The sequence below is a fragment of the Notolepis coatsorum genome (assembly GCF_963971535.1).
Source record: "Notolepis coatsorum genome assembly, chromosome: 17".
NCBI lineage: Eukaryota > Metazoa > Chordata > Actinopteri > Aulopiformes > Paralepididae > Notolepis > Notolepis coatsorum.
In genome coordinates, this window is record NC_140181.1 from 69842842 (window position 1) to 69864124 (window position 21283).

The 21283-nt window shown below is 43.6% G+C and overlaps 1 protein-coding gene across 2 annotated transcripts in view; it reads left to right on the plus strand.

Annotated features, from left to right (window-relative positions):
• Positions 1 to 6183: 6183 nt before the first annotated feature.
• Positions 6184 to 21283, plus strand: part of fam3a (FAM3 metabolism regulating signaling molecule A) — a 30431-nt gene continuing 15331 nt past the window's right edge. The window contains exons 1-8 of one of the 2 annotated variants that reach the window (XM_084333216.1): positions 6184 to 6494; positions 6748 to 6789; positions 6881 to 6988; positions 7096 to 7119; positions 8338 to 8464; positions 8823 to 8881; positions 10204 to 10254; positions 10347 to 10431. In XM_084333216.1, the coding sequence (XP_084189342.1) occupies positions 6777 to 6789; positions 6881 to 6988; positions 7096 to 7119; positions 8338 to 8464; positions 8823 to 8881; positions 10204 to 10254; positions 10347 to 10431 (467 nt within the window). In that variant the 5' untranslated portion in view covers positions 6184 to 6494; positions 6748 to 6776. The remainder of the gene's footprint in view (positions 6495 to 6747; positions 6790 to 6880; positions 6989 to 7095; positions 7120 to 8337; positions 8465 to 8822; positions 8882 to 10203; positions 10255 to 10346; positions 10432 to 21283) is intronic. The other variant, XM_084333217.1, reaches the window with a different exon arrangement.

The following is a 21283-nucleotide window of genomic DNA, read 5'->3' on the forward strand; positions in this document are numbered from 1 at the left end:
GAGGCGAGCAGAAGGGTCTTCTCTGACCCGTCATCAAGGACGGCGTAAGTGTCCATGACTTTATCCTGGTAGCTCAATGTCACACGGACTACCTTTAAGAGCACTTGAGCTCCGTTGCTGCTGGCGGGGTCAATGTACATGACACTTGCCTTGGTGCCGCTCCGTGGTGCAGGTATAGGCCGTCTTCCGTTACTATCGTGTAGTATATCTAGATGGGCTCCATCGCACCGGCTGCACCTTTTCTTTAGGCGGCATTCGGCTGCCATGTGGGGCCGCGCACATCGATAACAGCGCCGGTTGGACTTTATCCATTGGCTCACTTCTTCTGCATTCATCTTTGTGAATGAGTCACATTGTGACAGCCAGTGTTCTTTCTCACAGTAGGGACACGCTATCTTCCACTTCTCCTTTCTCGAGGGGGTGCTGTGACTCTTACTGCTCGGCACTGACTCTGATTGGTGCATGACAGTCACCGATCCTCTTCCATCACCCATTCTCCTGGGTCCCTCTCTGGAGCTTGGCGTGCTCCGCCCGAAGGTGTCCAGTCGCAAGCTGCTGACCTCTCTCGCCAGGAAGTCGGCCAGATCAAGGAGGGATGGCTCGGGGCCGTCGGGATCCCGGTAGTCCCTCTGCCGCCGAAAGCGCTCCTGTCTTGCGGGTGGCAGCTTCTCCAAAATCCTCTCAACGTTAGAGTTGGCGTACAGCTCATGCATGCCCTTCTCCCGTTGAGCTCCCAGCATCCCCACCAGGGACTGCACTTTGATTGACAGGTCGTCTAGTGAGCGATTGTCTGTGGCTGGGGGTAGGCGGTCAATATGCCTTATCTCCTGGATTACGTAATCCCATATACGTCCATATCTTTGATCCAGCGCTGCAAGGGCCGCTGTGTATGGGGTCGAGGAGGTAGCATAGGCTAGCGCTATATTGTGCGCTCGCGGTACTTTCAGGTGCTTCAATAATATTGCATACTTGTGGCGTTCATCAGCGACATCCACCATCATTGTCTCTAAGCACATCCGGAGCTCCATGTACTGTGCTCGACTCTCATAGGCGAAGTCTGGGAATGACGGCGTGGCGTTGTATGACGCCGTGGATGGCTGATACATCGGCGAGCGTTGGGGGAGAGACCTCCTGGGCGAGTCCCCTCTTGCGCCTCGCTGTGGGCTGGTACTGGCAGGGTACCATGGCCCGCTGGTTGTAAGACAGTAGGAGGGGGGGGTTAGAGAAGCCGCTGGCGGTATCCCATCTGGCCGACGGTGTCTTGGGAGAATCCAAAGTCTTGGACACGGTGCCCACAGAACCTCGGGCCGCAGACGAATACAGCTGGACCCTCTGTGGAACGGTATCTGCCGGTCCACAACGGAGAGACGTGGTGCGACCTCACGTGTAGAGCGCCGCCTCACCTGGAGTCCTCTCCGGGGGGTAATTCCAACACTCGGCAGTGTTGGCCTTTATCCATGGAATAATCAAAGCACACAAAGCATAATCCAAGCCGTGGAAGGCTCGCCGTCGTCTGGGTAGAGTAATCCAATATACAGGTCCAGTCGCTCTTGACCCGGAGCTCCTCGGATGCAATCACCACTAGGGGTCTGACCAGCCTGGATAAGCGTCCAGATAACGTCAGGAACGATGGGGGTACTGATAACTGTAGAACTCTAACCGAACGATGCACCATACATAAATAGACTATTATTAGCTTAATAGAATACGTCCAACTCGACGGTATGGTGCCAAACTATGACCATTCAACTATTAATCTACACGATATCTCAATGCCTATTCTGGGCCAAGTAGGCCTTACTACACCGCACGTGCGTCGTGGGGAGGCTTTTGCGTCTGTCACTCTGTTGGAGGGTAAAGAACTGGACTAAAAGAAAGTTCTACTTTACGAGCGCCATATATATATGCGCTATGAACAAATAGTACCATTCGTATTTCGCCCGGCATATTACTGCGCGGAACCGGGGGTTGCCTCGACATGTTAGGCGGCACGATTGAACTTGGACCTAGGGGTATGGCAACCTGGCGCCAGGTTCTCGTCCAATGGTAGAATGAAACTATTATGGGCTGTTTAGTAGAAACGGGGATATTCAATGCATATTGTACAAGGAATATACAGGGGATATCAAACGATATACAAATACAATTAAATATATATATATAAATAAATATACATATTCGGTTTAATCTGATCCTTCACAACAGTATTCTATATTTATTTGGTATTTCTTTCTGCTTCTGGCTGCTGAGCTGCTGAGCTGCTGAGCTTCTGGTAAGAACGGTGTGCTCCTCACTACCTGTGTCCTAGTTGATTACTGCACCTGTGACCCTCTAAATACCTAACCAGTGCTGTCAAATCTGAAACCCGCCACCAGGTGTCCAATAATAATATTACAAATAATAAAATAATATGCCACCATCATAATGGCTCCTACACACCGGCCCCTAATTGTCTCAAGTGTAATGACAATTAATACTAAAATCATATTCAGGGAGCCATATTCAAAATTTACAATTTTCACGTTTCTTTCTTTTTCTTACAATTTCATTGCCAATTTCTGAAGAAAATACATAAAATAAAAAATCTTCTTCAAACTTAGGTACTAACAGCCTGTTCCTGTAGGCATGTTGTACGTGCTGAAAGCCTGTTCCTGTAGGCATGTTGTAAGCCTGTTCCTATAGGCATATTGTGCATGTTGAAAGCCTGTTCCTGTAGGCATATTGTACATGTTGAAAGCCTGTTCCTGTAGGCGTATTGTACATGTTGAAAGCCTGTTCCTGTAGGCGTTACTCCGCTTCTTTACACTTCAGTCTCTTGGAGCAGACATATCTTGGTTATTGGTCTGGTCCTCTGATCCATCTTTTGCAGCTTAAGGGGAGACCACCCACCTAAAATACCCTTTTCCTGATTTTGGGGCAATTTTGAGATTTTTGTATAATGTTGCCCCTTTACATGTCTTCTTTCAAACTAGTGACAAGAAAACTAAAAATAAAACACATTTAGTTGCTTATTTTGCTTCATTTTGCATGATTGCATCCATAAATGTGCACATATCGAATGGGGAAGTGCCTCATTTGCATATATAAACATAAAATTCAGAAAACTTGCCATAACAAACTGGGAAAGTTTCATAGTGATATCTATTCAAATATTTTTTTGCCTATTAGGGGGTACAGTAATCGGTTGTGTTGTTTGTTACTAAACTGTTACTACTACTACATCATTATTATTATGTTATTCAGTTATCAGGCATGTGTTTAGGTTGTCTATTACTAATGGTTTGATTGGGTGTTGTGTTTGTAAATAGCAATTTAAAAAAAAATTATGGCATTTTACAATACAGAACTTTGAAGGCGTTTTCCCAAAGGGTAGACATGTACCATTTCCCTAGCATCTACACACACCAAACTTTCCACCTTTATTCATAACTATATCCTGCTTCTTTGTGCCAAAGGGTTTGTTGATATGTCATACATAGCCTGATTTACAGACAATACAAAACTTTAAAGGCGTTTCTCAAAACGAGATTTTATGAGTTTGTATTACACATAAAACAAAAAATCTCAATTTCTCTAGTACCTCCACACACCAAACTGGCCACGTTTCCTCCTATCCATATACCACAAGTTTTTGCTAGAGGATTTTTTGATATATCACTCATCCAGATTTTTAGAACATTTTATACAAAAAATGTATGCAAAAAATAGATTTTTTATGACTAGGGGGTCATAAAAGGTCATAAATTCCTGTTCGGGTGGCATATAAAAAAATCCTCTAGCAAAAAGTTCGGTATTTAATGTAGTAACATGAAAAACCATGAGAAAATATCTATATATCATCAATTTTTTCTACATTTTGTTTGGGGTAACATGCAAAAAGGGGCACGCCCCTTTTGGGTAATAAAATTATGCAAACAGCCAAAACAGACCCCCTTTTCCCTTAAGAAGTCTATCTTCTCTCTGTGTTTTTTTTTCTTCATCTGTGGACACCGCTCCAATGTGTGATCACTTTTATTGCAGAACAGACAAGAATTATGAGAACTGATGAATACATTTCTTTGCACTCTATTTGACCCCACTGCTGTTTCCATGAGTGTTACTGTTGTTGCAAAACTGCTTCTTGGGCTTGACCTTTCTCTTGGTTTAATGATGGTTGCAATTTTGACAGTTGTATTCTGTTTAGCATCCTGGATGTTTCCAAAAAGCGGGTTTCCAAAAAGCGGGTCAGACAGTATTTTCACCTGTCTCTCTATGAAATTGACCAGGTCTGAGAAAATAGCACGATGTCCAAGCTCCTGTAGCTCACATGCCCTGTTCCTCCATCTTTCTCTGATCTTGTATGGTAGTTTCATAAGGATGGTCCTCATGTTTGACACAACATTCATCTCCTCCATATAGGCTAGATTTTCCATTGCATTGCAACAGCCTCTGAGGAAGAGAGAGCATGCCTGCAATTTGTTCACATCCTCCTGCTTGATTGCTGCCCAAGCAAAGGCCTTTTCCATGTATGCTGTTGCAATTTTGTGCTCATTCCCAAAATGCTCTTTGAGTAGATGTCTTGCCCTCTGATAGCCCTGTGATGGAGGCAGGTGTTGGCAGCTGCGGACCAGGTTTTTTGGATGTCCTCTTGTATATTGCTCTAGGAAGTGTAAGCAGTCACTTATCATCAGTTATTTTCTCCACTCCTCCCTCAAATGCACTGATAAAACCTTCATATTTTAATGGATCACCATCATAAACAGGAATGTCTCTTGGTGGTAGAGTGGAATACAGATTTTGCTTAACCAGCAAAGCAGTTATGTCATTCTGTCTTTGTAGCACATTGCAAATATCACCGGCAGGGGGTGTAGTATGAATGACATGACCTTGTACATCCTTTTCCAAATGAATCTGTATATTTTCAGTTTGAACATGTCAGCTGGGGAGAGAATATTGCGTTAGGGGAGTCATAGAATGAGCTTTGGCAGGTTTATCACAAATAGGCTGTTTAGGCCTCACAACCTGTGGCAAGGAGGGAGGCTTTGTTTCCCTTTGAGCAGCAGCAGCTCCTTTTTGCCAGTCTGAGCTCCTCCAACTTGACACTCTTGAACTGTTCCTTGATCCCATTGTTTCCAGTACATGGGCCTTTGCATTTGCTGCTGCCAGCTGTGTTTCCATTTCCAGTTGCTCTTTTTCTCTTCTCAGTAGTTCCTGTTGCATTCTGAGTTGTTCTTGTGTATACCTCTTTTTCTCTTCTCAGTTGCATTCTGAGTTGTTCTTGTTGCATTCTGAGTTGTTCTTGTTGTGCCTCATCTTCTCTTCTCAGTTGTTCTTGTTGTACCTCTTTTTCTCTTCTCAGTTGGATTCTGAGTTGTTCTTGTTGCATTCTGAGTTGTTCTTGTTGTGCCTCAGCTTCTCTTCTCAGTTGTTCCTGTTGCATTCTGAGTTGTTCTTGTTGTGCCTCCAGTTTATGTTTTTTGTCTAAGGCAGCAACCTTTTCCATTATAGCGGCCTTTTCGGCCTGAGCTAAAATATGAGCAGATGTGGTGGAAGATGTTTTTGATGCAATGGATTTGTGTGTGGGTCTTGATTTTGAAGTATTTGATACACTGTCATGAGGTCCAATATCATCAGAATTCACATATCACTCAGTCTTTCACCTTCAGTAGTGACTAGGGTGCCCACGGACAGCCCCGATAATGGGACGTAATGTCCTGCAATTTAAAGATCATGGTAAAAACAATAATAATTATTTAATTTTTTATTTTTTTAATGTTGTTAATTTAATGCCTCGCTCCAATTAAGTGTGTCAGTGTCACTAGTGAGTCAGAAGAAACACGCACCTCTACCCCTGCGGGGCCAGCCGTGTATAGGTCTAACAGAGTGACAGCCAATGAAATGGGTGCATTTGTCACACTGTCCAAGGTGCTGAACTGCTCTCTCGTGCAGCTCCGTGTTGACGGCTTGAGTCCCGCTCGGGGCAAAAGCCTGCTCTGTCCGCCGACCCCTCTGCCGGTGAACACGCACCTCTATCCCCAAATTGCCGTATTTACGCGTCGACTTTTAAAACAGCGCAGGTTCGTGGCTGCCACAGGCTTGCCCCCTGAGAGGATTCTCCGGCGCTGCAGCTGGACCCTACTCGCCGTGCGCAGACTCTGTGCCGACGTCACTTGACGCTGCTCACTTGACGAGGGCCAGTGGACAGTGGTGGCCACTGCAAAGAGGAGATGGCTATCAAAACTAAACTGGAAGATTGACGGAATACATACAATTGTTTCATGCTTCTCGAAACTGGATTTACCCAACACGTAGTCATCATAGTCGAGTAAGTGCTGGCTGACATTTTCCCCGAGATTGTCTGTCTTCCCTGGAAAAGTTCATTCGCACGACGAAAGCCTCGATGAGGAAACAGCGTAAGAAATAAAATAAAAAAGTCCCTAGTGACAAGAGCAACAGCTCTTTAGTACAAGGGGGCGAATCAAGTGAACAGTTGCCTCCAGCTACAGGGACGCTAGGTAAGATATCATATATAGTTCCAAAATACTGTTTGTAGTATGCATGTACAAGTGAAATTGAAAGTTGTGAGAATACTGCTTTTTCGCTCCTGGCATCTCTGCGAATGGGATCCTTGCTCTCGCTAGCGACATCTCTGGAAGAGCCATCTTGCTTAATGCCAGTTTACGCGATTTCCCCGAGGACAGTTGTGTTTATAATGCAGCGATTCATCACGTCGCCAACCAAGTTTGAATTATTTCCAACTTTCCACAGGACTGTGAACGACACCGCCCAAATAAATCATGAGATTGGCAGGTTGGTTGGAATTTCAGTACATGATGCTCGTGATTTTTGTGTGTGACGACTGCTGGACTCATTAAATCAAGGTTCCCCCCGTGTGACACAGGGCCACTGCGAGCTGTGGCTGTGCTGCTGCTGGTGGGGCTCACCTGGGTGTTGGCGAGCACTATGTTCGGAGGGGACAGCGGCTCGACTGTGCGACATTTCTTCACTGGTATGAAAACGCCTACATTTGGCAAGATCAACCATTACTGTTTGAAATGATCTGATCGTCGTCCATGGATCCATTTGAATCTGAACCATATGTTAATTTTTCCCCAGGTGCAAGTGAAGAACCAACACCTGGTAAATGAAAGAACTATTACTACCACATTACAACCACACTCACTTTCTATAGGGATGAACCAATACTGGTATTGGATATGTGTCCGATACCAGGCTAAAATAGGGTATCAGGGAATGTCCTCAATACTAAAATCTGATACAAAGCCAAGGCACCACAAGGTGCCAGAAATCAAAACAAAGTGACTTGAATTTGCTGCATGCTAGATGTCTCTAATGGAGGGAAAGTGAATATACCTTGATCATGTATGCCCAATGTCTCAAAACGAATGGTCTAAGTCTATACTGTTCAGTAAAAGCTAGAGTTATAGATCGACCGATACTGAAAGTTTAGGACTCTGTATTGGCAGTATCTGTGCTTCCCTACTCTTGATATCTCTTAGCCCCTTATGTGACTGCGATGTGCAAGCCAGGGGCTGGCTTTTTAATACACAGTCACTCTCAGCTATGTTGCTACCAGGCTCGTTTGGAGCACCAAGCACTGCTTCCCAGCTCGGGGTGTGTCAAAAATATATCAGATATGAATTTCAAAAGTACCCAGCGTACAATATGGGTTTCACACAGCGAGGCGCTGGGGTCTGGAAGCTCGGAGTTGCTAATAAACAGTTAAAATCATTGTTACAAAACGAGTGGTACTCAGAGCGAGCCGTGTATTTCCGCCGTTTGTGTCACAGCGCATGCGCACCAGGCAGCCAAATACGGAAATACACGGATCGCTCTGTGATGCCGCGTTCACGCTACGTGGGAAGAAGTGGAAGAACCAGCTTCCGACTGGGAAAAACCATTCACGTCAGCCTCCTAGTGGTAATTCCTACTAGGACATATGGGATTTTTTTATAGACCCCAATATCTCCCACTTCGCGTCACGAATTGCGGAAGTATACACGGCTCGCTCTGAGTACCACTCGTTTTGTAACAATGATTTAAACTGTTTATTAGCAACTCCGAGCTTCCAGACCCCAGCGCCTTGCTGTGTGAAACCCATATTGTACGCTGGGTACTTTTGAAATTCATATCTGATATATTTTTGACACACCCCGAGCTGGGAAGCTGTGCTTGGTGCTCCAAACGAGCCTGGTAGCAACATAGCTGAGAGTCACGTAAGGGGCTAGATATCTCTAAGAGCGCTGTGCCTCGCCCTGATCACGCTAACTAATGCATTTTGTATTGTAGCAGAGCCTCGCCCTGATATCCACAAAACGAATGCATCTTGTATTATAGCAGATCCTCGCCCGCGCAGGTATAAATGTGGGCTCTCGGCGCCCTGCCCTCTGAAGCACCTGGCGTTCCGCCTGGTGTCAGGCGCTGCCAACGTTATCGGCCCCAAAATCTGCCTGGAGGACAAGATGTGAGACCCGCCGTCCGTTCCTCTCCATTCATTTGTCTCGCCCGCTGTCCCCGTTTGTTTTTTTCCCTTCTCACGCCGCTCTTTCTTTCTCTGTGCCGTCATAACCAGGCCTCAAGTCTTGTCTGAGGAGCTGAATGCAAGTATTCTCTGTCTGGCTTTTTCCTCCTCACGTCCTTCTGTCTTTACTTCTGTCATGTTGAGCCTTATGTGTGCTGTTCGCTCCTCGAGTGACGGGTCAGTGTGTGTATCAGTGTGCAGGTCAACCTTCTCTCTGCGCTCCACTTCCTGAGGCAGTGTAGTGATTTGTTACGCTGCTTCAGACTGTCTGCTTTTAACCTCATGTTCCTGTCCCCCGTAGGCTCGTGAGCAGCGTGAAGAACAATGTGGGCAGGGGCCTGAACATAGCACTAGTAAATGGTAAGGGCTTCCTTCTTGTCCTTTTTGCGACTTGTTTCCCTGCCTTTTGGCTAAGATTAGATTTGACTAGATTAAAATGTATTGTCATTATACAACTAGGGCTGACCCCTATTAGTCGACTAATCGATCGAAAGGAGCCGTAGTCGACTGCCAACCTCTTAGTCGAATGCAAAATCTTTTTTTTATAATCCTTTTTATTTATTTTTTTATTTTTTTTCCAAAAGAAAAGAGGCATAGAAGTGGCTAACGCTAATGGCATGCATACCAGAGGCTAACTGCCTACGAAAACAGGCACAGAGGCACTGAAAGAGGATTTCACCCATCTAATGAACACACTAGACTAGACAAATATCAAGATGTATCCATCAGTGGACCAATTGCATGCTTTTGCAGAGGACAAGAAGCCTTCCGTCGACTCCTTCAGACATTAAGCACCCCCACAACCCAAATGGAATGATACAAATATTATATATATATATTTTCTTTTTCATAGTCAGATTCAGAGTTTTTATTTGCCACATGGAAGCAATACAAATAATCATACAGTTTTCATACAAAATCATAAATACAGTTCTACCATGGGCAAAAGGAGCAGGAAGAAGAATAAATCTTATGGTTACCTGCCCCACTAAATCACTAATAGTCGACTATCGGCACATTTTGGCGACTACAAATCGACTATACAAATCCTTAGTCGGGGACAGCCCTATATACAACACAAGTACAGTACAACGAAAAGAAGTTTGGCATCCAACCAGAGTGCAAATGTAGCAGTAAAGTGCAACAGCAATATACAGGATATTAAACTGGGTACAAAATATACAAATGAGTACTACTGAGTGTAGTGCTAATCAGATGTATGTACAGAGTTGTACATACATGTACAGTGATACAGGTGTAAAGACAGTATGGTAGTAGTCATACTGGCCAGCAGCGTAACTAGTAAGAGTAGGATATGTATAGATATAAAGTATCTATCTACTATATGTAAAAGGACTATGTGCAGGTAAATACCGACAGGATATATATATGTTTATACAGCATAAGATCAAGTGTAGTCTCTTTTCTAACATTATATTGTGACATTGAATGCGTATGTCAGTAGTGGTATACGTTTGTCTAAATTTAAGTCATGCATTGTTGACCTTGCGCTTTACATTAGGTCCTTTGCTTGTGCCTCTCAGTTGGAAATCTGAGACTTTATTGTGTGATGTGTTGGTCAAATTTCTTGTGCGTTCACTGTGTTAACTTAGTTACTTGGTAGTTGAGACTGTTTATTGTGTGTCGCTTTCTAACATCTAATCGCTGATTGTGTTTTGCAGGGGTTACGGGCGAGCTCCTAGACACCAAGGCCTTTGATATGTGGGCAGGAGGTAACGCAGAACTTAAAACCTGATTTAAACGTGGTACATATGCTTCGCTTGTGTAAGCCAACATGTTCTGACCATGTGCTCTCCTTTCTCAGACGTTACTGACTTGTTGAAGTATCTGCTGCCGCTGCATGAGGGAACTCTTGTGTTCGTGGCTTCCTTTGATGATGCAGCAACAAAGTAAGAGTCCACAGTGTTCTCTAGTACCCTCCTCTCCAAACCCCCCGTCCAGCCCACTCCCCCACTGCCCCACTCCTAAACACACATGGAAGCCATTTTCACATAAAACCTGATGTAACCCAGTGTAGCACATTTCCCTCTGCATATATGTTGTGGAGACCCGGGCCGTGGAGGACATTTTGTATAGTGCAATTATTACATGACGTTCTGTAACTGTTAAAGGGGCACTTCGCCAAAAAAAACAATGCTGATTTTATTTTGCACATAATCTCACACATGTCCAAAAATGCTAAACAGTTTTGCACACATACATTTAGTTTTGACAGTTGTGCCCAGTTAGGAGCGAGACCCAACCGGTGCTTTTAATCAAGTGTGTCCAAAGCTTTCTGATCAAGCTTGTTTTTATTCTGCATTGTCTGTTGCAGCCAAAAATGGTAACATCACCCCACTCGTATCCTACCGAATGAAAAGGTACCAGGAATTGAGATTAGTGTCGATAACAGAAATGTTATTCATATTCATTCATATTGCATACTACGATGAGATATTTCTCCATTGTTCCCCTTGGAGAAATTCTGGCGTGGGGGAGGGGAGGTACAGATACTATAGCTATAAACATTAAGCATACATATAAAATAAACATCTTAATAAATCCCATCTGTCACTCTTGAAGCCTGTTTGGCTTTGGTCCTTGGGGTTTCTGGTTGTGATGTACATTTACCCTGGATTGCTAGGATGTGCACTGCAGGAACAAGCATAGTGTATGAATAGGATACGTTTCTCTATCTAATCTGGCAACAAATACCCATACAAAGCCTGATTTAATTCACGTCACTATACAACTTTTGCTAAACGGGAGATTATATATGTGGACAAAAAAAAGTGATTGTTGCACCTTGTTGCACAAATGTTATGAAATACTATACGTTTTCCAATCCACTGTCAGAATTGTATTATGTGCCACTGTGTCTAGACTACGGTACTCAGAATCTGAAAGGTTTGTAAGTTTGCACATACAAGGAATTTGTCTTGGTCGTTTGGTGCATCAATATTAGCAGACAATTAACACGTTGGGTGCCAACGACGAGAAATCTCGTTGTTGGCCGCCATGCGTTGAGTGCCAATGACGAGAAATCTTGTTATTTAATCGTTATTTCTTTTATTAGCGATATCCATTCATTTTTCATCCATCCAGCCTCACGTAGGGCTGGGCGATATAACGATAATTATCGCGATATATAAAAAAATATATCAAAAAAGAAATATCGAATTATTTTTTCTTTTTTTTCTGACCTGCAACAGGGCAGTTTTAAAACCAGAGACAGTGGACAGACTTGTCTTTCTTGCCTGCAACTTAAAAGTAATGGCTTTGCTTGTCCATATTTTTCTTTTTTATTTTGTTTGCTTTCTAATTTAAAATACAGTTTGAAACCGTCTGTACACAGTAGGCTATGTGTGCTAGCAGAGCTAGTCTCCAGTCATGAGTCACGGTGCACATGTGCGGTTGTTTGTCCACCAAAAAAGCGCCAAAAGATAGAAAAGAAACTAGCAGAGCCAGAACTGTTCAACTCCCCTGGAGCCACAGCCAGCAGAGAAGCCGGTTTACTTTCGCTTACAAACCAGCTGCAGCCTGAGAACTGGAGTGTGAGGGGATGTAACACTAAAGATGGCGGCAACGACAAAGAATTGCTGCAAAATAAACATACATCTGTTGTTTTTTATTGTTATCGATATCGCTATCGCAATATCATTTTTGGCCATATCGCCCAGCCCTACGTTATCATTGGGTCTGGCTCTGAGCTCGAAAAGGGCAAATACCGCCCCCTATCGTCTCCCGGATGGTATTGCACCCATTGGAATGGAGTCAATGGAAATGCATGAGAAAAAAGAACTCCGGGCTCCACATTTTACTTCTGAGCCATGTAACCTGGGACTATTGCATTTGAGGCAACCGAAAGCAGCGTGGATTATCTGTTTCAAGGTCTAACATTGGATCAATAAACGTGATCGATATTTGGAATGGCGATCAGGAATTGGATTAATCTTTTTGCAGAACATCTGATGTGAGGTAAGGACTTTATTTTACCAGTCTTGGGGTAATCAGATGTTTTTTCACAGATTTCACAACGTGTCTCATATGTGTGTGTGCGTAACGTTAGCACCAGGCAGGGCATAGATAATCGATTTTTCAGCCCGCTTCTCTAGCGTGCATAAGTACACATATATTATCGATAATCTAGCGTTTATTTTAAAAACGATTCATAAATAGGCCGAAAAATGACAATGTGTTTTGTGTATTCCAGTAAAGGGCTATTTTCGCGGATTTTACTGGAATCACTAGAAATCTTCAAAACTATACTTGTATTCAAAAACGGTATAAAACGGAAATGTACTGATGAAAAAACAATCAGTTTAGTTGACTGCAAGCATGTCATTGATAAGCGACGGTTGTATTAGACACATAGCCATAATTTAAGATATAGTTTATGCGTTCGCAAATATCCCCGTCCTCTCATTGGGCCTCATTCAACAATACTCTCTTATTATTTTTCTTATATTCTTGCTTACCTGTCTGTTAAGAGAACAATAAGAAAAGCCACACCACATTCATCAAGCCGTTCTTAAAGTCCAAATCTGTTCTTACCCAGGTTTTTTTAATGGTGAATCCCACTCATTCTAAACTGGATGCACGTTCTTCTCGCGCAAGTCATTTGCATACAGAGACACGCCTCGCCGGCTCATTATAATACGAGAGCCGTGGGTCTGCATTGGATCCCCCGGCCGTATTCAAGCGCTGGAGCGCTTTGTGATGGATCAAAATTAGATAGGAATCAAATGTATTGTCATCATACAGCACCTATAGCTATATAGTGGAATATACTGTATTAATATAGTAATATAATAGTAGTTGGCTAGTTGCGCGCTTCTGGCCACCTCCCGTATAGTGCGCGCATACAAACATACGTTATACAGTACGTGCAAAATCTCTCAAATCCATTCTGAGAACGGAATGCAGTGCCCGTGACGCGGGTCTTGATTGATTGATTGAAAATTGTATTAACAGATTGCAGAATGGGTACAGTACAGCTCAATATACACAATTGTTAAGGGGATGGAGACCAGAGAAAGCTTTCGTCTTGTTTACATCAGGGTCCCCCATTTTCAATTCATCATAACATATATGACATACATGACATACAGATAGACAGAACTGTACATTGGAGGTGGTTGGGTTGGGTGGGGGGGGGGGGGGGGGGGTGGTAACTGTACATTGGATTATCGATGAAACCTACTTGGTCCAAGAAGAGGGTCTTGTGTATTACTTGGTTTAAGTCAGTTGTTTATTTATTTATGTTTTACTGTTTGCATACGAGGTGGTCCGCAAATGTTCTTGATAACAATCTAGTGGTCCGCATAAAACAGAAGTTTGGGAACCACTGATATAGACGATCTCTAAATATGCGTTCAATGCTACGTATACAGTACTGCATATCTGTATGTCATGTCATAAATGTCATGATATATATCTGTATATCTGTATGTTGTGTATGTCATAAATGTCATTATGAATTGAAAATGGGGGACCCTGATGTAAACAAGACGAAAGTCTTTCTCTGGTCTGCCTCCCCTTAACAATTGTGTGTATTGAGCTGTACTGTATTGTACCCATTCTGCAATCTGTTAATAAAATCTTCAATCAATCAATGGCCTGGGCGGCCAGAGCATAACTGTTCTAACATATAATCCATTTCAGACAGAACGCACGCAATAAGTTATAATAATAATTATTATTATTATTATTGAAAAGTTCTGTATTTTTAAAGTAGTATTTGGGGGCAATTAACCAATGGTAGGCTTTTTTTAAATAAAAAAAAATGTTGGGGTAAGAATTTCTTATTTCAGTAAGAGTGCTCTCGACCACTCTTCTAATTTGTTCTTGCCTGAGAAAAAAGCAACAATAAGAAAACTTTGCTGAATCCCAGGTAAGAACAAAGTAAGAGGAAATGCTAGTTAAGAACGAAATCTGTTCTTATATCGCTTCATGCATGAGGCCCATTGACTAAAGCGCTGGCACTCAAGCGATAAATAGCGCACCCCCTGCTGGCAACCAATGTGTTAATGTAGAATTATTTTTAAAACGTAATATATAAAAAAGAAAACTAAAAAAAATTATAATATAGGACAGGGCTGTACAATTGTGCAGGATGTAGTTGAATCAATTAAGTTTATTTCTAACCATTTAGCATAAAAAAAACATACAAATCAAATTACAAGTTGTCCGAAAAGGTTAGGGCTGAAGCTACAAGCTTGTAAATGCCCTAACCTAGTGCATCATCTTATATTTATCGTAGATCTTCGTTATCAACCAAATCTTTTTTAAATAATAATGATTGGCCATCAACATTTTTAGTAATAAGAAATGTATTTTATATAGCGCCTTACATAAGGTATCTCAATGCACTTTACAGACATTGCATTATAGTACATGGTCAAACACAGTACATGGACAGACACAGTACTTTCACAATGACAACATGGTGGGGATACTACAGAGACAGGGAGACAGCTTAGAGACAAGACAGAGAGACAATTTAAAATACATTTAAAAAAAAATTTAAATAAATAATAATAATAAAATAATACTAATATATAGGTGTGTACAGATGTGAAAATGTAAGTTATGCAGGGGTTGAAGGGTCAGGAGTGAGGGTATGCACAGGTGGGACTTAAAATGTTTCTACGGATGGGGCTTCTTTGATGTGTGATGGGAGTTGATTCCAGAGTCGGGGAGCAGAGGAGGAGAATGATTTGTTTTCTGTGGACTTAAGGCGGTAGTGTGGTGTGCTCAGAAGGGCTAAGTTGGATGAGCGGAGTGAGCGGGCGGGAATGTAGTGTTGAAGGAGGTTGTAGATGTAAGCATAAGCAGGTGCTAGGGAGTGGAGGGCTTTGTAAGTGAGGAGACGGATCTTAAAGTCAATCCTATACTTAACAGGGAGCCAGTGAAGTGATGAGAGGACAGGTGTGATGTGGGAGAACTTGGGGCAGCGGGTGATGATGCGAGCTGAGGTATTCTGAACTAGTTGAAGTTTATGGAGGGATTTAGATGTTGAGCCCATGAGCAATGCATTACAGTAATCTAGACGGAAGAAAATGAGGGCATGAACCAGCTTTTCAGTGTCGGAGGGGGACAGTAGTGGTCTAATGCAGGAAATGTTCCTGAGGGGAACATAACATATCTTGGTGATGTTATTGATGTGTGGTTCGAATGTTAGTTTTGGGTCAAATAGAACACCTACGTTTTTCACTGTGGGGGAGGGGAGGATAGAGTGGTTGTTGATGGATATGGAGCAGTCAGGGTTTTTACGGAGAAGGTGAGGTGGGCCTATTAGAAGGATTTCAGTTTTAGTACTGTTGAGTTGGAGAAGGTTGTGATTCATCCAGATTTTTATTTCAGAGAGGCAGGAGGAGAGGGCAGTAGTAGCAGGAGTGGTGTCAGGAGGGGAGTGGATGTATAACTGTCATCTGCGTAGCAGTGATATTGGAGACCATGTGTTCTGAAGATGTGGCAGAGGGGTAACATATAGAGGAAGAAGAGTATGGGACCAAGGACTGAGCCTTGGGGGACACCAGATGTAACGGGGAAAGAAATTGAGGTATGACCATCCATGGTAGTTAATTGCTGTCTGTCTGATAGATAGGAGTGAAATAGGTGGAGAGCTGTGTGTTCTAAATGGGAGAGTAAGATGTTGTGATCAATGGTGTCAAAAGCAGCGCTGAGGGGGATGAGTATGGAGACTAGAGTAAACCGGAATCTGAATTTAGCAGGATATCATTGGTGACTTTAACAAGAGCAGATTCTGTGCTGTGGTGTGTTCGGAAGCCTGATTGAAAGGGTTCAAAAAGGGAGTTGTTCTGAAGGTAGGTGTGGAGCTGGTTGGAGATAAAAATAAAGTATTTTGGAGAGGAATGGTAGGTTGGAGATTGGCCTGTAGTTACTGAGGGTATTGGGATCCTTGATGAGGGGGGTGACAGCTGATGTTTTCAGTAGTGGGGGGACAACACCAGATGAGAGGGATGTGTTGATGATGTGTGTGATGGGGGGGCTGAGGGCAGAGATGCAAGATTTGGTGAGAGAGGAGGGGATAGGGTCAAGGAGAAACTTTTGATTGCATTATAGTCTTGGTGACAGTATCTGTAGAAACGTCAGTGAAGTGTGAGAGTTTGGTGCCTGTGAATATAGGATCTGTGGGGGGGGCTGGGTGTGATGGGCGGTGTTGGCTAAGATATCTTTTCGGATGTTGTAAATTTTTTTTTATCCACTTTTTCTCCTTATTTTTCTATTTTTCTCCCATCCCAATTTTTTGTAATTTCCAATTCTCCCCTCCCCTGTCTTGAACGTTGCTAGACTATGCCTCCCACTGGTCGGCTGTAGTGAGGATAGAAGCCTTGCATCACGTGTCCCCTCCGGTACACGAGGAGGCAGCCTGTCGCATCTTTTCACCAGACAGCTCGAACTCTCAGTGGCAAGGAGTAACGTGTGGGAGGCTCATGCTGCCCCCGATACTAACTGTTTCTGCTGTACAGGCGTCACCCAACCGACCTGTAGGAGTCGCTGTCCACAACGTCCAATCCCCACCCACCGGCTTTCCCACCCTCTAACACTGCCAATTGTTAATATGACGGCCGGCCAAGCCGGAAGCAACGGCGAGAGCTGGGCTCGATACCAGCATCTCCTGCGTTAGTGGCGAGCGCCTTGCCCACTGCGCCACCCAGCCGCCCTGTTGTCAACTTTGTTGATAAAAAAAAGTTCATGAAGAGGTTGCATTGGTCAGTGGATGCTGGGAGTGTGGCTGGTTTAACTGGTGCAATGAGAGTGTTGATGGTGGAAAAAAGAGACCTGGGGTTGTTGCGGCGTGTTTCAATCTGGGTGGAGTAGTATTGGGATCTGGCAGTTTGCAGGGCTTTACAATAGGACTGTTTTGAGATTTGAACCAGTTTGCAACCATTTGCCTTCAAGCTGTCGGCCAGTTTTTTATTTTTTTTTATCTTTTTCCCCCTCCATTTTTTCCTCCGATTTTTCTCCCATCCCAATGTTAGTCGTATGCCAATTCCCAATCCCCTTCCTGGTCGCTGCGCACTTACCCCCCACAGTCAGATCATCTGGGAGAGTGGAGGCTATCACGTGCTTCCTCCGACACACGTCCAGCCAATCAACCGCTTCTTTTCACCTGGCAGCGCGGATCCTCCCTGAGAGGGCGTAGCGTGTGGAAGGATCACACTATCCCACTCGGGTCCTATCCGCGCTTAGCAGGCGCCCCGACCGAACTGTAGGAGTCGCTGTTTACAACGACCTGGACCCACCCCGCCAGCTTCTCCCACCCTCTAATACAGCCAATTGTATTAGTGTGAACGGCCAGCCAAGCTGGTGACAACCCCGGAGCTGTGAGCTGGATTCGAACAGGCGAATCCAGCTCACAGCTCCGGGGTTGGTGACGAACGCAATCTCCGCTACGCCACCTAACCGCGGCCAGTTGTTTTTAACCCATTGAAACGGGGAAACACATTTGTGTGTATATGCAGGCCAGGCTATATAATGCATTATACAACGGCATGCAAATTTCTCTATTCTGATTGGCTGAAACAGTCCATTTACACGTATGTATCCTTCATAATCCACGCTCCTGGTCCCAGGACCCGCCCACCACCGAATCACATCACTCCGCCGGATCACTCCGTCGGAAAAAACAAGATGGCGGACAATAATCTTTAACAAATGGATATGTTGATAGCGTCATAACGACTAAATATAAAGCGATTCTGTCAAGGGGAACGTGTTAGTATTTTAAACAATGTTGGATGATGTAATTGATGGGTCTTGACTCAATCTAGAACAAAAGAAAAATCGCGGATTGATTGATAGATTAATTGATTGATTTAAATTTCTTCCTTCCTACTTTCTTGCAGCGTTCTCTCTCACACTGTCCGACGCTGGCGTACCCACAAACACACACACACACATACACACACACACACACACACACACACACACATACACACACGCACACACACACTGTGACACACACACACACACACACACACACGCACACACACACACACACACACACACACACTCCTGTCTGCAACAGCAGGGGAGTCAGACTGAGAGAGAAGCAGCGCTGTTTTAAGTGAGCATGGTCTATTGAATTGATTGATTGGTTGATTGCTAATTTTATTACTGTACCCCTGGTTTCCAACTGGTTAAGTTTAGGCTAAAAGAAATAAATAAAAAAATAGGGCGAAGAAAACGTTTTTTTCCTATAGGGCAAAGAAAACGTTTTAATAAATTTTCAATCAATCATTCCAATAATACACAGTTGGATGTGTTAGTTGGTTGGATGCACTTCAAGCTGCTTCCACATGAGGCAACTTCTCTCAATCATTCCAATAATACACAGTTGGATGTGTTAGTTTGGTTGGATGCACTTCAAGCTGCTTCCACATGGAGTTGTGGGAACTACTTTTTCTGGCGGATGGTTTTTTCAATAAATCTTCGATTAATGTGTGTTTATTGTATAGAAATAAGGTTGGATGAATCTGGCAGTTGTATAAAAGCTTTACACCACGTGCAGTCGTGATTTGTGACCAATAAACCATGCCTAGGGGGGTCTAACGACCCTCGGCTGCGCCTCGGGCCTAACAACCACCCCTAGGCATGGTTTATTGGTCACAAACCACTCCTGCGTGTGATGTAATGCTTAATTATTAGCAGGCGTTTCAGGAATGCAGTTCAGGGGTATACCAGGGAGCAGAGCGGGAAAAGGAGACTGTACGTTACTTTATGGGGCCAGCTTTGTCTAGAATGGAGATGAGAGATGTATACAGTTGAACAGCATGGTTGGGGGAGTGAGATTGAAGCACATTTACAGAGGAGGTGATGTCATTGCACAGAATGGGGAGATTAACAGCTTGACCATTGCGGAAAGTGATTATGCGTTTACGGTTAGTGAGTGGTAGAGGAATAGACAGATTAAAACAAACTGCAAGGTGATCACCAGATATTCCAAGTTCAGAGCTTGTGAGAGAAGTAATAGATAAACTGGATAAGAAGACTAGATCTAGGGTGTGGCCATGTTTGTGGGTTGTAAAATTTACACATTGTTGCAGATTGATCTAATCAATTTGATTCTAAACACTCTGTTAACCATCCACGGCAACTACACTTCTCAAGAATACTTCCTTTTGAATTTAGCAGTATTATTACTTTCTTTTAACTCCTGGTAGACTATTCCACAACTTCACCCCACAGACAGATATGCACATGCTTTTTATAGTGGTGTGTACAGTAGAGCTGTCCCCGATGCCTGTTTTTTGGGATTCGAACTTCGCCAGGGTTTTTGGAACGGATGTTCGAACCATCGTTTTTAATCATGCAAAATATTTGCTTTTAAATAATTTTTCTGGTTTAGTACTGTCGAGTAGGGGTGTAACGGTACACCAAAAACGGTACGTACCTCGGTTTTGAAGTCGAGGCTCGTTACTGGTTTTCGGTACAGTGGGCGAAAGTTTGGCTTTCCATGTTCCACTCAGGGGTTATGTAGTGTGCAGTAACTAATTGTACTTGTAGGACTGTCAATGAATATTCTATATTGAAATTAATAATCGAAAATAATAATTATATTAGATTGTGAAAAAAACTGCCCCCGGTGGGCGGTCGTTAGTGGTTAACATGCCGTTGTATTCGTTCGGTACACAACCGTACGGTACGGATACGTGTACCATTACACCCCTACTGTAGAGTCTTGACTTTAGGCACATAGCGCACATTTACGCATATAACGTAGCGCATAACGTAGCGCATATTGCTGCGGTCATAGGCACCGATTCCGTGCTCGAGCACCCACAGAGAAGGCGGAAAGAATTCACTTGATATGCCTGCTGTATGTGCCAGATATTCGAACTTGTTTGGCTTATTAGTGGTATGCTGCATTCTTTATGGGTGTTCTAGCAGTGGTGTCTCACACCCACGGTGGTGTTGGATTGTGCACTTGGTCTACGATTCTATGCGCGAGTGTGTCGGTCGCTGTTAATTTCCTATAGTGCTGAAATGTGTGCGTTTGACTCTATCCAAATCCGTATCGCAACAAGTCATGTAGGCTATGGCTATTGCATAAGGTTTATCTTGGGTGTGGGGCAGAAACATAAATCGGCGCTATGGCTGCGGTTATTAAGAGTAGTAGTACCTACTTACTGGTCACGGGAGGCTTCAATAACGTGTGGATGGTAATCCATTTTGTGAATACATTTGTTGAAACAACATCTTTGTTGGCCGACGGCTCCTGCTATCTTAACGTTAGCAAGCTAAACATGTTAGTCACTTAATTAACGTGCATAACATACCTGTGTAACGTTAAGTATCTTGTGTTCCGCATCACTGCATACACTTGGTTTAATCCAAAAGTCCATTCGGAAACGTTGTATTATGAAATAAGACGGTGAGTGTGAGTCACTCAACTCTCTTTTTTGCATGATTGATTCATTTCCTGATAATGTATGACCGTGACCCCTCCTCATCTCGACTAGACTGTGTTGTTGTGTCTGTGTTCGTGCGTGACTTTCGAATTTTTATAATTTTTTTTGTCCACTTTTTCTCCTCCTATTTTCTGTATTTTTCCTCTCATCCCAATTTTAGTCGTTATGCCAATTCCCCCCTCCCCTTCCTGGTCGTTGCGCGCATGTGCCCCCCACTGGTCGGTCTAGGGAGCCCTGAAGTCTATCGCATGCTTCCTCCGATACATAGGAGACAGCCAGCAGCCTCTTTTCATCTGGCAGCGAGGACTCTCATTGGTGAAGT